This window comes from Tympanuchus pallidicinctus, unplaced genomic scaffold (genome assembly GCF_026119805.1).
Source record: "Tympanuchus pallidicinctus isolate F22 unplaced genomic scaffold, pur_lepc_1.0 scaffold8, whole genome shotgun sequence".
Classification (NCBI taxonomy): domain Eukaryota; kingdom Metazoa; phylum Chordata; class Aves; order Galliformes; family Phasianidae; genus Tympanuchus; species Tympanuchus pallidicinctus.
This window is the reverse complement of record NW_026294802.1, coordinates 49,119,728-49,135,678: the sequence shown is the minus strand read 5'-3', so window position 1 is coordinate 49,135,678 and position 15,951 is coordinate 49,119,728. Positions and strand designations below refer to the sequence as shown.

Below are 15,951 nucleotides of genomic sequence, written 5' to 3'. Positions count from 1 at the left end.
GAGCGTAGTGGAGGTGTGCTGATGGCTGCTGATGTGGTGATGCGCTCAGACACGCTCAGCCCTCTGCAGATGTATCCATGGGGAAAGGATCCCAAGCAGCTCCTGTTCCAAATCCTGAAGGATGCAGAGGGGATGGAGGACAGTCCTGTTCTGCATCTGAGTGTTTAATCTCTGGCTGTGCTGTGTTATTTAGGTACTAGGTGTTGGCACTGATGTTCTTTGTGCACGGCTCTGTCTGTGACATGGGGCTTTGGCAGCCAGCAGGATTGGTGAGGTTCATCTCTGCCGTCTTTGCTACAGTGGAAGAAACAAGTTCTGTAATTGGCTGCTTGAGGATGCTCAGGGCTCTTGCAGAGGTACCAGGGATGCTGCTCCATGGGCAGAGCATCACGAGGAGCCCAGGGCTCTCTCCTGGAGAAACCCCAGTGAAGAGGCAGAGCTCACCACTGATGGAAGATGGATTTGATCCTCAGCTTCTCCCCTGATTTGTCCTTGTTTTAGCAGTGTTGTATGGAGGATCTGGATAAACAGCCCCAGCTAGATGGTTCTGGATGCAGTCTCAGCTCAGAAACAGCTCTGTCCTGCCGTTCTCCCACTGCTCCTTCCAGTGCTGCTCCAAGTGTGTGTGCATATCATCTCCCTTTGGTACGACAGCAGAGCCAGGGTGAGGGCCTCCCAAAGCCTCCCCCCTCCCAAAGCAGGGGGAGAGGAGAGGCTTGAACTAATTGAAACGGCACCAAATATGATCAGAATGCATGCTGTGGCATGCTCACAGCATCGTACTGAATTATTTTAATACTGTAATCAACTTCACAAATCAACTCGTGGGCCTTAGGAAGAAGCTGCTACCAGGAAAGAACATGATCAGTGTGTTGAGACCTCATGGAAAACACGGCCAGTGACATGGCTTAGCATCTGGGCATCCATTTCTGCAGCCATGTGGAGGAGAAAGGGATGCAGCTCTTGTGGGGCTGGCAGAAGGTTTGTGTCCTTGGGACAAGCAAGCTGCAGGTGCTGCCAGTATTTGTGGGCTGCTCTACCTGTGGAAATAGGGACAGTATTCAAGCGGACCGAAAGGAAGCTTCCTCCTGGAGCAGTGGGAGCAGCCTGGGGACAGGGATGGGGACAGAGATGGTGAGGGTGGCACCACACTGCCCTACGTGGGGCGATTTGTGGGGATTCCTGGATGGCAGAGCCCTGTTCTGCTGTGGAGCTGCCTGCCACATCCAAAGGCCTGCAGGAGTGAATCCTGCAAACATGAGAGGTGGGGAGGCCGGGCTGCTGGCTCAGCCCCTGCTCAGACAAATGCAGACACTTCCGCAGGCTCTCCTCTAGGAACTGTGTGAGCAAAGCAAACCAAACCCAAATTTTATTTCATGCTGAGCGATTAAAATCCTGTTTTCAGGGCTTGTTTGCTTGGGCTCTGTGCAGTCAAGCAGTGCTTTGGCTCAGCAGAGGGGCTTCCAAGCAGGGACCTGCAGATCGACCTGGCCATCGATCTGTGCCATGGGAGCCTGCATCCGTTTTTCCTGTCATTGAAGGCAGTGCTTAGTCCTGACGGTACCTCATTAAGTTCTCACCAGTTGTGAGAACATCTTCATTTGGCAGCTGAGGCCAATGTGACAACCCAGTCCATTCCCTGTTGTGTTTGATTGGGCCAGGTCTGCCTGGGATGGGGCAAACCAGCTTCACAGAAGCCCCATAGTGCTGTGCTTGCCATCTGGCTAATGTGGGGTGCTGACAGTGCAGTGCTCTGGCTGGGGCTGAGCAGTGCTTGCACAGTGTTGGGGCTTTCCTGTTCCCTATGAGCAGTCTGGGGCTAGGCAAGAGGCTGGGAGGGGAGATTTTGGTTAGATTTCAGAGCAAATGCCTTACTGAGAGGGCAGTGAGGCCCTGGCACTGCTGTCCAGAGCTGTGTGTGCCATCCCTGGAGGTGCCCAAAGCTGTGGATGGGGACCTGGGCAACCTGAGCTGGGGGCAGGCAGCCCATGGCAGGGGTGGTGCTGGGAGCTGTAAGATCCTTTCCAAACTAACCATTTTATGGTTCTGTAGTTCTCTGAGGGCACAGCCAAGCCCAGTAATGTCACACTCAGCAATAAAACTGGAGGTAGAGCAGTCACAGAGACACCATCCCAAAGGGCACAGAAGAGAGGGGCTGCACCCGTGGGGCTGCTTTGTTCACCAACACACACGTTGCACAGAACTGCTTGCTCCCTGGCTGGATGAGGAGCAGAGCTTGGCAAGGAAAAGGACATAGCTGCTCCAGCAGCACCATCTGACAGCCCCAGTGGGATTTCCTGAGCGTCGTTCTCCTTGCTCGCTTGCTCCTACTGCGATACACAAAATGCAGAACAAATGTCTGTAAGTGCTCTGGCACTTAGAGAAAATGGAGACGTTATCAGCCGTAATGCAGAGGGTCTCGTCTTGTCAGGCATTTGAATGACAACTCTTTTCCTTCTCACCTTGCAGCCTTGAGCTGAGCCTCAGCGTGGGAGATGTGTGTTCTCCAGCTGGGAAGAGCTCACCTCTCCTGTGCCATAGGGATCTGGGAGCGGGGCTGAGGTGCCTGGGGTGTGCATGGGCACAGATGAAGAGGTTTTCAGTACTAGAGTGTTACACTGCTGTGTAAGGACTGAGAGATGCTCCCTCTCGGCAGCTGATGGCTCACTAACGCAGGAGGGGCTGTGCTGACAGCTGCTGTCACATTCACTAAGGCCTCCTGACCATCCATCACCCTCTGCTCGCTTATCTCCCTTGGATCATGTGTCTCTGGATGTGTTTCCCTGTAAGAGGTTACAGATTTCATGCTTTCTTGTGAACTGAGCAGTTTAGACAGGGATCTTCATGAAACATAATAAGGCATAGGATGCAGCCTAAGGGTCTGCTGGAATAGCAGTCGTATCCTTCAGAGCAGGGTCTGTGGGTCCCTCCTGTTTCTGCATGCTCTGAATCCTTCATCCCTTCAGGTCTGGTACTGCCATGAACTGTCCATGGGAACCTTTAGCTTTTAGTTCCTACACACAATCAGGTGCATGAAGAAAGGTGAGTTTTGCACCTATTAAAGGTGGTAATGGCCTTCCCTTATACTGCTTGGTCAGAAGTAAAGCACTTTGAATTGCCCAATCCTTGAGATAAGCTCCTACAAACCACCACTCCGTTACCTTTATAACACTCTCCCAGCTTGTGGTTTAGATCATTATGTTTATTTCAAACCCTCAGATTTTGACATTTTGCTCAGAGGAGGAAAAAACAATCTAGCTGGTTGCCATGAAATTTAGTTTAGACTAAAGTCTGTGCTGTGACTCAGTCTGCTAAGCGACCTTATGCACTGCTCATTGTAATCCAGAATTACCAGGCGAGTAATTAGTTGTGCAAAATGAAATAACTTAAAATCCTCACATGGAGTAATGACCCAGAAAAATCACTTCAGCTATAGAATGGAAACAACTCAAAGCATCTGGCTGGAGTTTTACTTTTGTAGCTCTGTCCCCTTTGATTAAGAAGCACTCTTCCACTCGTCCCCGTTCGAAACCGTGGCTGTCGGCTGCTGCCCAGACCAAATGTTACAGCACACATAAGCTGTAACTGATAAACTGGCAGCCCGTCGCCGTTTAAAGAGCTGCTCCATATCTGAGATGAACACGGGTAATAACAGCCTCTCCGCAGATCAGCAGCTGTGCTGCGTGGCAGGGGGGAGCCTGCATGTGCTGGTGACACATGGAGGTCTTTGAAAGCTGAGTACAACACTGCTTTGCTCCCCTTTGGCTCCGTGTGAACGCAGAGCTGTTGCAGTGTTTATCACCACCAGTGAGCTGTGAGCTCTCCTCCTGCCCCCTGTGAATGAGCTGCCTCTAAAGCCGTGCAGTGCTGAGGCAGAAAGTGCAGGAGCACCGCTGCCGTTGGATGGGAGAAACTCCAGGCCTTGTTTATGGGGTGGGAGGAGAAGTGTTAGATGAAGTTACGTGAGGGCTGCTCAAGAGATCAGATCTGTCCTCCCCACTGTGACGGCGCAGGAGGGGTCGAGCAGCCATTGTGTTAGCGAGGCTCATTCCCACCAGCCATGAAACACAACCTGCCACCAAAGGGAGAAGACAAAGTGCTTTTAATAACAAAATGAGCCGTCTGCAATGCACTGTTAATTGGATCAATTTTTCCTTTATTAAAAACTGAACACATACGTACAACCAGACAAGTTCTTTCTCCAGGTAGAGAGCAGAAGCAAAACTATTTCATCACAAACCTTAATTGCCCCGTTTCATCTCATCCGGCAAACGATCACAGCATCACACTGGGGGCACCACAGCAAGAAATACAGCTCTGCAGCATCAACTTCACAGTCAGCCGGGTTGTGGCAGGGAAAGGGCTAAGGACAGCAGATTTCCTTTTTCCCTTCCTGAAACCTCAGCCCAGAAGAGCTGCAGACAGAACACAGCCAGGCAGCCCTCGCCCTGCCTTGTCCCACCAATGCATGGCACAGCAGTGTTATTTTCCAGTCTCTGAGCAAGCAGCAGATGACAAATGCTTTGTTTGAGCTACGTGCCCAGTAACAGACCGGGGTAAACAACAGCTCAGCCCATTTGCTGGACAAGCTTTTATGTCCCTTTAAGCACACCAGGAAACGTTCTTGCTGGCAGCGTGATGTTTATTGCAAAAAAAAAAAATTCCATTGGAACAGAAAGTGACAGAGGTACATATTATCATAGATAATATTGCTTCAATTATTCAGGTCCACAGTAGCTTCCTGCTTGGAGCAGTTCTTAGAAACAGGAGAGATGTTTAAAAGAGATCAGTAGGAGAGGAACTGACATTACCATAATACTGGAAAAAATGCCTTGAGTTACAGTGTAATTAACTGCAGAAGGTGCCAGTAATAGTAGTCATCTCCCAAAAACATACATGCAAGATGAGATCAGCTCCCCAAATTGCTGTTACATACCTCGGGCAACTGCCCCCTCCCATCCAGAAAGAGAAGCAGGGAATGTAAATAGTTGTGTGCATATCGACAGCCTCAGCAAATACACAGAGCAGTGCAGGAGGGAGGGGGGTTCAATTCCCTTGGGCTCCTTTAGTGTCTTCCATCATCTGCCCTGCTAATCATCCCCTCTTAGCTCCTACCTTCTTCTCAAATATCTTTCTACAGTGCATCACAGTGAGAAGAACGGGATGCTGTCCTGCTCTTTGGGCAGCTCCATCACACACTTGGGCTCCTGCTGTGCTGTGTGCTGTGGCTGAGCACAACAGGGAGAGGGAAAAAACAAGTTCTGCCAAAGGGTTCTGCTCCCAGAGCTGCTTCTGGAAACCCCATTGCTGCCCTGCAACAGGCTGGAGCAGCAGCTGCTCTGAAGGCTTGTTTTCCTTCCCTGCTTCACCAGGGAAAAGTATATGAGAGAGTAAAAAAAAAATCACCTGTTGCATACATGTTGTAGGACAAGCAGCAAACAATTTGCTGTCGCATGGCAGCCACCATAAAATCAGCTTTTATATTGTCTGCCATGGCCCCAAATTTGCAACTATGTTGTTGATAGCAACAAATAAATGCACTGCAGCGTAACTATTATCTGTGGCAGATTAACATGCTACCACTGTGCCCGATTTGAATGCGTCCTTCCTTCAATAAACTATTCCAGGCAAGCAGCACCACACTGAGGTACACATTTATCAGTGAGGAGAGCAGCACTGTGGGGGCTTGGTTCACACAGCTGCAGTTTTGTGCTTCATTTGGCCCAAAGCCGTGATGAACACGAACTCTGGGGCCTGCTGGTGCCATAAAAAAGCTGAGGAATGTTGTGATTTGCTGTGCAAGGAGAAAAAGGCAACGCACCAATGGATGTGCTTTGGAGTGCTAGAAGAATTAAAATGAAGCAATCCCCCCCACCCTCATCGTGGGATACAAAGTGCAGACACGTGGAAACCTGTTTGCAAAGGTGACGATCCGGAATGCAGGTAGTGAGGTGCAGGTGAACATACAGTTATGCGTGATCTCATTTACTCCCACCTCCCAGTCTTCTTCCCCCAGCCTTTCCCTCCCCCCAGATGAAGGTAGCAGACACACCTCCCAAAGACAGTTCCCAAGACACATTTAATAACAGCACGCTTCCGAATATCAACAGATTTCCCCTGATTTTTTCCTCCAACCCCCACCCTTCTCCCCCTCCCAACTCCCCAGCAGAATTCTTAGCAGTAATGATAACCCTGTTGCCATCAGAGGGCAGTTTTCTGGCTCAGCTCGGTCTCCCATGATTGCACTGTACTCACTTCACATTGAACAGACACGGTTCACAAATGGCACGACAGGGGCGATCTCCTGAACACCAGAAAAACGGAGAGAGAAAACCCTCAGTTTGAAAGTAAAGCTCCATCTCGGTGCAGTTTAAGAGGGCTATTTTGTTTTATGCAGTGCTGCAATCAGAAATTGCTTTCTGTACTAGTTGCCCAGACAACTGCTACTGAGTTCCTCGCGAGTACCATGGCGAGAGAGGATTGCCTCTCTAGTCCCCTAAAGGAAGGTGATTTAGGGCAGTCAGTCAGTGTTTATGGCACAAAGAAAGGTACAGTGGTTGAAGACGTAGTCAATGCAGAATAAGGAGGTGAGAAGGGCTAAGGAGCGACTGGTCATTTTAGCAAAAAAACAATATTCCAGAAGGATCTCTTCCTTCATGCTCTTCTATTCTATTGTACAGATTCAGAATGAGAAAATGCAGACCGCCACCACGTTGGTTATTTTGTTCCTAAACAAAAAACGTGATGGTTTCCGTGCCAAACCCCGTTGGGCTGTGGTGCAGTTTTCTCAGTGGTTCCTGTCAGATTGCAGTGAGGCTGGAAGAACTGCTGCTAGTGACAGGGGCTTTCCCCAGAGAAATGCCGTTAAGGGGTGGAATATCTTCTCAGATGGTAACTGTAGATCTTAATGCAGTGATCCCAACAGTCCAGCACCAACAGCTGTCCTTTGGGAGTAATGGCAATACCAACCGGGCAGGTGAGTCCTTCCCGGATTAAGATATTATAGCCACCTCCTTTAGGAAAATGCAGGATTTCCTTACGGCTGCTGTCAGCAACGATGAGGTCTCCCCTGGCATCTACACACATCCCAGCAATGCACCTGAAATCCTCGTTCTCAGAGAAGAAATGGCTAATCTGGCGTCCCAGCTGCCCGTCCGGGCCAACAGAGCCGATTGAAAAGCCTCCTTCCAAGTGGTGTTCGTACTGCCTGTTTTCCAAGTTGAGCCCCAGCCCCTGAGTGAAGTATATGGTCCCTTCAGCATCACAAGTGACAAACTTGGGGCGCACTGCGCTACACAAGCAGGTGTATTTCACCACCCCCACGCCGCGGTCCACGGTGAAGCACCACAGCTTCCCCCCTTCCACATCAGTCACCACGAACTGCCCGGAGGGCAGAGCTGCGATGCCCCAGGGCTTGCTTAGCTGGCTCCTGTGACATGCCACACAGTGCCCATCCATGGTGTACACCTTGACAGAGTTATCGTAGCTGTCGGTCACACCTATCAGGCCATGGCAATTCATGGTGACAGAAAGGGGAGTCAGATTGGGCAAGTCTGCTCCAAGGAAGCTCAGCACAAAGCTATCGATTCCGCTAGGGCTCCGGCGGATCTCCTTCAGGAAGCCCTTGCGGGTGAAAACCTGGATTCGAAAATTGCCTCGGTCTGCCACAAGCACCTCTCCTTGGAGAGTGACGTACAGGCTGACGGGCAGATTGAACATCCCTGGCAGGCTGCCCTTGGAGCCCATCTTCTTGATGAAGTAACACTGCTGGATGCTTGCAGCTGCTTCGGGCATCCTCGGCTTGGCTGGGGAGGAATTCGGCGTGCAGCTGGCTTCTTCTTGCACCAAGTCAGGCTCTCTAAACGATGCCGATGAGGATGCTGCAGTTTCCATGAGCGATTCTTCCAAGTTAACAGTCCGGGGTTTCTTCACCACCTGCCCAATCTGCAGTGGTCCCACATGGCTCACTTTAAGGAGTTCAACCTCGTGAAGTATCAGCTCCCCTGGGAGATTGTTTGTTAGTTCTGGTTCTTCCTCGTCTGCTGCATCCTCCAAGAGAGCTATATCTCCTTGCTTTATTTTGGCAAGGAAATAATCACAGCGAGACAATATCTGCACTTCTGCTAAGTTCAGCAGATAAGCTTGTTCCTCCATTACCTGATTATTTACCTTCTCCACTTCAGACAAAGAAGTGGTGAAGAACTTGCGTGACCTGGCCAGTTCTTCCTGGATCTTGCGCTCTTCTTTGCTGTAATCTTGCAGAACTGCTCTGTATCTAGATTGCAGGTCACTAGAAACACCTTCCAGAGATGCTTTTCTTTTCTGCAGATCATCCATGAGCTCCCGAAGTCTGGCAAGCCTTGTCCCAAATTCCCTCCTACGCTCTTCAGCAGCTTCTTTGATAGCAATGACATTATGCCCTTGGGGCATGTGCGATGTCTCCTTGCACGGCTCACATAAAACCAAGCCACAACTCTTGCAAAAGTGTCTTGGCAACCTTCTCCCACAGACTTTGCACATGAGAAGACCAACCACTTCCCCCAGCCCTGTGGTGTCTATGATCTTCAGTACAGTAAGATTGTCAGTCAGCTGAGCTAAGGTTTTGATCCGAGTGATTTTGCTGCAAAAAGGGCAGCGAATCCCATTAATGCTGGTTGCTAGGAGCTTCTCCAAGCACTGTTTGCAGATGGTGTGCCCACAGTGTAAGAGCTTGGGTCTCAGGTGCTCCTCAGTAAAGGACTCCATGCAAATGGGGCACTCCAGGACCTCTCGGAGTGCGTCCGAGTTGAGCTGAGGGGCAGAAGCCATGGCTTTCCACAGTCAGCTTTAGCCAGTGCAGAATCTGGTTCGCATGTATTCCAAGGTTTTCCCAATTCTGTCCAGAAAGAAAAAAGAAAATGTGATTTATGTCATCAACAGCATTACATGTACACGCAGTTTATTTCTGATTTATCTCCCAGATGTGGAAAACAGAAACCCAGTTGGCTTTTCCACATGTGAAAAGGGTAGATTTATCATCGCTAGTCTCAGAGTGGGCAAATCCTAAAACTAACTTGCAGCTTCCAATGCAATGAATTATTCACTTGCAAAATTTATAAGTAGAACTGAAAGAAGTGTAATGGCAGCAATAAGGAAGCCCAATATATATTGATGACTGAATCATCTCCTCATGGTGCCCATCTCCTGGCTGCCAAGCCTGTGAGTTTACATAATTTACTCTGAAATCCAGAGAGATTAAACCAAGCGTTCAAATGTTGCGCATCAAAAGAAGAACCAGATGGTGCAATGCTTTAGGACATTAATATATCACCTCTGGAGACCTGCATTCAGATAAGACATCAGACATGAACAAAATAAATGTGGTTGGTTTAAACTGCTTTTCTAGAAAGCCAAAATAAATTTTCAAGGTTTCATATGTTTGCCAGGAGGCAATCCTAGAAGGAATGATTTGTCAGCTTCCACTTGGTCTGTGATTGACTGTTTATAGTGGAAACATGCGCTGATGTCTTTAAACCAGTGTACTTCATTAACCTCTGCCATGCTGCATCATGCAAATAAATACAGCTTGATGCAGCAGCGTTGTATCAGGTATTAGCAGAAATGGAGCTACCAGACAGCTCCAAATGCTTGATAATACAGGCTGCATGTGTTCACTCTCAGGTCTTGAACTTAGCTTAATTGCATATAATTTCTCTGTATTCCATAATCTTGTAGCACTGACTTCACTCTTGTATTTTGGTTCAGTTTTGTACCACCGTGGTTGCCATTCAACTTCAGTCCAGTTTCTTCATCCTCACATCCCACGCAGCAGGGAGCAGATCCCAGCAGCTTCCTTGCTGAAGCAGCCATCCATTCAAAAGGAACAGAACAGGGTTCACATCATTAAGTTATTATTCAGCAGACTGAGTTTCAATACCTCTGCTACTGCATTGCTTAGCCGTTAAAAGAAATGGGGAGAAAACATTTCTTCTAGGGGGAGAGGAGGGGAAGGAAGTAGTTAGTCTTTAAAATGAAGAGCTGGTCACAGAGGGAAGCAAGCAGAAAGCTTTCTTCCCAATAATGGCTGCATGCACGCAGCACTCTTGCTTCCCTGCTGCGTTTGCCTGCTTCGCCCTCAGGAGCATTTCAGACAGAAAGGTTCAGTGTATTTCAGTTTAGCGTTTGCTCAAGTGGAAGGAGACAGCTGTAATGAAGGAAAGTTCTTTATGTTCATACAGAGAAAAAAAAAAATCTGAATTTATCAGCCCACATTGCAGGGATGAGCGCTCCAGGATCTCCACCGGTGGGGTCCCAGGCTGGGAGCTGACCCCAAATGGGGGCACAGCCGCTGTCTGGCTCTCAGGTGGCACCATTGGAGTTCCACAGCACTTCACAGCCTTTCCTTTCCTGCTGAGCAGCACCTCAGCTGTAGAGAAAGGAGCCTGGGCACTGCTGTGCAGATCAGACACGTTGCTCTGAGGGGTGGAGAGCGGTGTTTTAAAACAAGGTCTACGAATTCAGCATAGGATGCGGGATTTGTTACTGCTGTTTTCCTTGGCAGTGCAGGAGGAGCTGCTGGGGAAGGCGAGGGGTTGCAGAGAGAGCTGCCGTCAGATCGCGTGTTTTCATCAATGTGAAATAGAGCACGGGGTTTTCATTGCTTTGAACTCAGGCTCGGTTAGAAGGGCGCTTTGTGTGATGTTCTTTTAATACGCACAGCCCACCTACCGCATGCACAACCCTCCTATCGCACGCCAGCGCGCGTCTCAGCGCCGCGATGCTTTGGCAGCGCTGTTACCCCTCAGCGCTCTCCTCCCTCGGTTGTACCCCACGTCGGGCCGTTCCTCCCGCACAGAAAACGGGAAGCCCGGGGCTCGCCTGCCCGCGGGGCCGAGGCCTGGCCGGGCCCCGTGCGCGGCCCCGCAGCGCTGGAGGAGCGCCTCCTCCCGCCCGGCCCGGCCGCGCCGCCCGAAGCGGCGCCGGTGCGACCCCGGCGCTCGGTGCGGTGCTGGGGGTGCTGCCGCCCGGCCCACCCCTCCCCGCCCCGCCTGCAGGGGGCGCCACGCGCCGCGGGGCCCGCTCTGCTCCTTACCTGCTCGCCGCTCCAGGGCCGCGCGCCGCTCCCCGGCATGCCTCGCGCCGCCGTCACGTGTGCAGCGCGGCGCGCTGGGAGGTGGAGTCCTGAGGGGCGGCCCCGCAACGAGCGGGAAAAGGGGCGGCAGCGCCGAGAGCGGTCCGTGCTGTGCGGGCGGGCTGGCGTGCCGCGTGTTTCTGTCAAAAAAATAACAACAACCAAAACCAAACAGCACTCGAAATGTTTCCCTCAAGAAAAGTAAAAGCCTTTATTTTTTTTTTTTTGTCCCTCATTTTATTATGCAGCACTTTGTACTGAGGTCCCTGCGCGGCTCATAGAGCCACAGAACCGCGGTGATGGAAACGTGGAAAACACCGCGAGTGGGAAAGGACCCCGCAGCTCCACGCAGCACCAACCCTGTTCTGAGAGCCAGCCCCGGGGGCCGCGCCCACCCCACGCCCACCTTACCCTGCTCTGGTGGAGCTCCATGCCATCAGGCCCTGTTGCTCTCACCAGGGAGAAGAGCTGAGTGCTGCTCCGCTCCCTGTGGGGAGCTGCAGGCTGCCATGAGGGGCTGCAGGCTGCTGTGATGGGCTGCAGGCTGCTATGAGGGGCTGCAGGCTGCTGTGATGGGGCTGCAGGTTGCTATGAGGGGCTGCAGGCCATCATGAGGAGCTGCAGGCTGCCATGAGGGGCTGCAGGCTGCTATGAGAGGCTGCAGGCCATCATGAGGAGCTGCAGGCTACTATGAGGGGCTGCAGGCTGCTGTGATGGGCTGCAGGCTGCTGTGATGGGCTGCAGGCTGCTATGAGGGGCTGCAGGCTGCCACGATGAGGTACAGGCAACCATGAAGGAGCTGTAGGCTGCTGTCATGTCATGGTTATCACGTGGCATGAGGCCACAGCCTTCCTTTGGTCCCACCTCATGCTGGGGTAGCCCTGTGCCGTGGTCGGGTTTTGCTCGCATGCCGTGTGTTGCCTCATGCCACAAATCTGTTTTTCTTCACTTGGAAGCAGCCTGCAGACTCCCAGTGCAAAACTGCCTATTTTTAGATGCAGAATGGCAAATGCAATCAGTCGATTGGGCAGTGCACACAAATATCACCAGTGAATAGGTGTGCAGCTGTGGTCACATTCAAGGACTCGCACAAGGCACGTCCTGCTTGGCATTCATTCCTTCCCGCAGTAGTCTGGGTCCTGGGGCAGTGGCTGAGAGTGGTGCAGCTGCAGTAGTGGAAAAGGAAAGGTTTGTGGGGCATTGTGCTTCCCCTCAGCCAGGGGAGAGCATGCTTTGCCTTGTTCTTGAAGTGAGAGATGGGCGCTGCGGGCTCTGTGCTGTGTTTTAGGGACTCGGTTGGTGAGTCAAGATTAAAAGAGTGGAGGTGGATGAGGTGGAGAAGGCGTGTTGGAGGATGGAGCACTGCGAAAGGAGGCTTGCTGCTGAGGTACCTCCCTCCTCTTCCTTCTTTTCTGCCACACCATGCCGAGAACAGATAGAGCTTACAGCAAAACCTGTGGCCACTACTCTCCTTTTTATGTGTCGTAACATCTGAATGCCTCAGAGGAAAACAGAATTGCTTGGCAGTGTCTTTTCCATAGTGTGTCAGTGAGGCTGCTGAACACCACTGCTTCCCTGGTCAGGACTTGAGCAACCAGCGAGCCGGTCATTCTTCAGTCTCAGTGCAGATGGGATGTGATGGGTGGCCTTTCTGAGCAGCAGCCCGGGTCCATGGGGTGGTTTGGGGTGGGAAGCTGGTGGGACTGCATCCCTGAGAGCGTTATGCAGGATTCTTGCAAAGTGCAGCTTTTTGCTTCCCACCAGGCCTCTAAAGGACATTGCTGCACAGGTAGGGTGGAGGCTGCTGTTTGTGAAGCTCTCCGTAAACAATAAAAAGAGAAGGTAGCATAGCTTTCTGTGTGAACTCCTGTAACATCTGTCACGTCTGTGCCCAGCCCTCCATCTTTCCATCGTTCTCTTTAGCAGTCTTGGTTGCTGCAGTGGAAATGCATGCTGTGCAATGGGCAGGCCCTGTAACCCTTCCCAAACACAAGGAAGGGTAGAGTCACCTTGGAGGCAGCTCCTGCCACCACCTTCTTGCTCTACAGATTTTAACTGGCTCACAGCACGTGTGCTCGCTCAGATCCCTCTGCTGCTTATGCCTGGAAGTAGAGGAGGGTGGTTCTATCACCCAGGCACAGGACTAATGAGCAAAGTCATTAATCATATAATCAGTCATTTTCCTCCTACCTCTTCCCTCCTCCTCTCCATCCCTCTGACCTTTCTATCTGGCCTCTCTTCTCCCATCTGATGGGTTCTGCTGGCTGTAATCAGAGGTGAAATTTAGCAACCAGACTGTATCTGATAGGAATGTCTAGGTTTGGGGCATCCTCTGCGGGAGCACAGGTGGAGAACTGTGGCATGAAGAAATTCCATCTGTGGAAGAGGTGAGCCATCAGTTCAGCCATTTGCCGTGATTGCTGTTTGCAGCCTGCCTGTGCATGGGGAGGATGGCACATGTGTGCCATGCTGGCAGCCACGGGGCTGTGCCCAACCCTTGTACTGGAAACCACAGTGCATCCTCTATGTACTTTGTTCACTTGAGCAGCAACTGGGAAACAGCAGAGAGAGCAAAGCAGGCAGTGAAGGCACTTGGAAGCAGAGCAGATGCGAACCTGAACTTGAATGAGATTTATGTTTGCATCTTTTGTGCTGTGCTGCAGGCCTTCAGTGACAAACCTCAGCATGAACCTGCTGAGCTCCAGTGTGTCACTGGGATGAGCTGAGCATGGGGAAGGGTTTGCTCCCACCTCCCAGGGCTGCCTGGTGGTGCAGCTGGGGCCCGATTGGATGCAGTTGTGGGTCTGGGTGCAGCAAGTTCTGTCTGGATCTTTGGGTTCTGTTATCATGTTCATCAAGTGAGGCTCGTTCAAGCCCGTGGACTGGAAGAATCTCTGGACACTGAGCTTACATTTGTGCTAATCGAGCTGTATGTGGGTTGCAAGCAGCAGTCAGAGCCGGGTGCTCGCAGAGGGATGCTGACGTGGGGACCAAAGTTGGGTGGGCAGCCAGTGCTGCTGGGTGATGCGGGGCTGTGTGGATGCGGTGGGGTGGAATGGGTTCACGGCCACCGCCATAACACGCTCTGCCATTCAGGAAAGCTCCCCGTGGGGTGACAGGGCGTGATCCGCACCCGTGGGTCTCCCTGGAGGGGAGGGCTGGTGCCTGCCGTCCTGCTCCGTGCCACCAGAGGGCAGCAGGTCCTCGCGGAGCTCCGGCCACCGCTGTCCCGCGGGGATGGGGACGGCAGCCCGGCGCCGTGGGGTTCCCACGGACACCCGCCAGCAGCAGCGGGGCAGCCCTCGTGTGCTGCTTCCTTGCTGGACGGACCGTGCTGATGCTCAGACCTAAGCTGCAGGATGCCGTGCCACGGGGTGGCTGCATGGCCTGAAAGATACGGAGCAGATCCCACAAGATGGGGAGTGGTTTCTCAGGGATCCCATGCTCCTCACAACCCGTGCATGTGCACGGTGCACGCAGGCACTGCTTGGGGTTCAGCTGTTACAGCATGCCCTGCTTGGCAGCAGAGACTGGTGCTGTGCTTCTTGCATACAGCAGTGCGGTGCTGCATCCCCCAGCATTCACACCCCCGCTCTCCTTGCAGTGCCCATCACTAGCACTGGGCAGCCATAAAGCTGGCTGAGCTCCTCACAGACCTGTTGGATCCTGCAATGACAATATCTCACTGCAAGAGAAATTCCCAGGCAAACACAGCTATTGATTTTTTTTCTAGCTCCCTTTCGATGGATTTGTCGACAGAAGGGTTGTTTTTCTATCCGGTAACAAACCAGCAGCCTGTGCCAGTGAATCTGTATCAGCCATAAATCCCACCCTGCCCATGGCAGCAAGGCCTGCACAGCCAGGGGGAGGTGGAAGGGACAGGTGGAGCAGAAATAACTCAGCCTTGTTAGGAAATGCGAAGCCCAGCTACCAGCTTTGTCCTGGCAGAGCATCCTGTTGGTGTCAGTGGGTTAACTTGGAGGTATCCCTACCAGGATCTGTGCTGTGAATTCTGTGTACAGCTTCAGCTTGTTCCAAGCTTTCCTGCTGCTGAAGAGCTGCCACATCCTTCTCCTGATGCTTCTTGTGGGAAGCCTAGTGATCCCCAGTTCTGGAATGACTTGGGATCTTTTGGCAAAGTGCAGTATAGAATGCTGGACTGCTAGCAAAACCTGCTCTTCCTGGGAGCTCTCAAGGCAAAGCAACACTCCAGTACAAAAGATTTATGTGTTGTGTTTGGTTTTTGCTCTAGTAGCGTTGTTGTGCTTCCCTCTGGTCTAAGCACTAGGAGGTGCTGCTGTTAATGCTGTGAGCACTTCCCCACCCCTGTAGCTGAGTCCTGGTGAAGCACAGGGCAGAGCTGTGCACTGGAGCAGGCGATCAGAACTCTGCCCGCTCTGTGCTGCTCACCCTCCTTTCTTACACAAGGTTTGACAGCAGAAGGCTATTTTATTTGTTGTGCTGCTGTTGTTTCTTTTTCTAAATACATATTTCAAGCAAACAAACAAACTAATAGATCCCACAAGTTGCCGTGATGCATCTAACCACATCCGCAGCCCTGTGCTTCCAAACAGATGTTGCCAGGACTCCCTGAGCTGCCAGCAGCATTAGTGAAAGCATGTTCAGATCCAGGGGCTGATAAGGAATCCCCCTGCCCTCCGTTCCCTGCACTGCTGAGCCTTGCCATCCTGCAGACTGGGTCAGGGCAGCACCCATCGCATCACCTGCAAGGCCCGTCCCTGGGAATTGGGCTTTGGAAGAGCGATCTGAGCGCTCCAGGAGGTCACCCAGTCGTGCACGGGGCTTGTGCAATGTGGACCTAAGCAATGAAGGTGAATGAA

General features: G+C 51.8%; 2 protein-coding genes across 4 annotated transcripts in view; one reads left to right on the top strand and one right to left on the bottom strand.

Annotated features, from left to right (window-relative positions):
• Nucleotides 1-15,951, top strand: part of ASTN2 (astrotactin 2) — a 257,628-nt gene that overhangs the window by 156,289 nt on the left and 85,388 nt on the right. The window lies entirely within an intron of this gene.
• Nucleotides 4,136-11,158, bottom strand: TRIM32 (tripartite motif containing 32). Of its 2 annotated transcripts, none has more exons than XM_052669632.1 (2): nt 11,072-11,158; nt 4,136-8,875 (listed from the first exon to the last, which is right to left on the bottom strand). In XM_052669632.1, exon 2 carries the CDS (start codon nt 8,806-8,808, stop codon nt 6,865-6,867), a length of 1,944 nt encoding a protein of 647 aa, XP_052525592.1. In that variant the 5' UTR covers nt 8,809-8,875; nt 11,072-11,158; the 3' UTR covers nt 4,136-6,864. The 2 variants fall into 2 exon arrangements, with proteins under 2 accessions (XP_052525592.1, XP_052525593.1); XM_052669633.1 differs by lacking the exon at nt 11,072-11,158 and adding an exon at nt 9,722-10,803.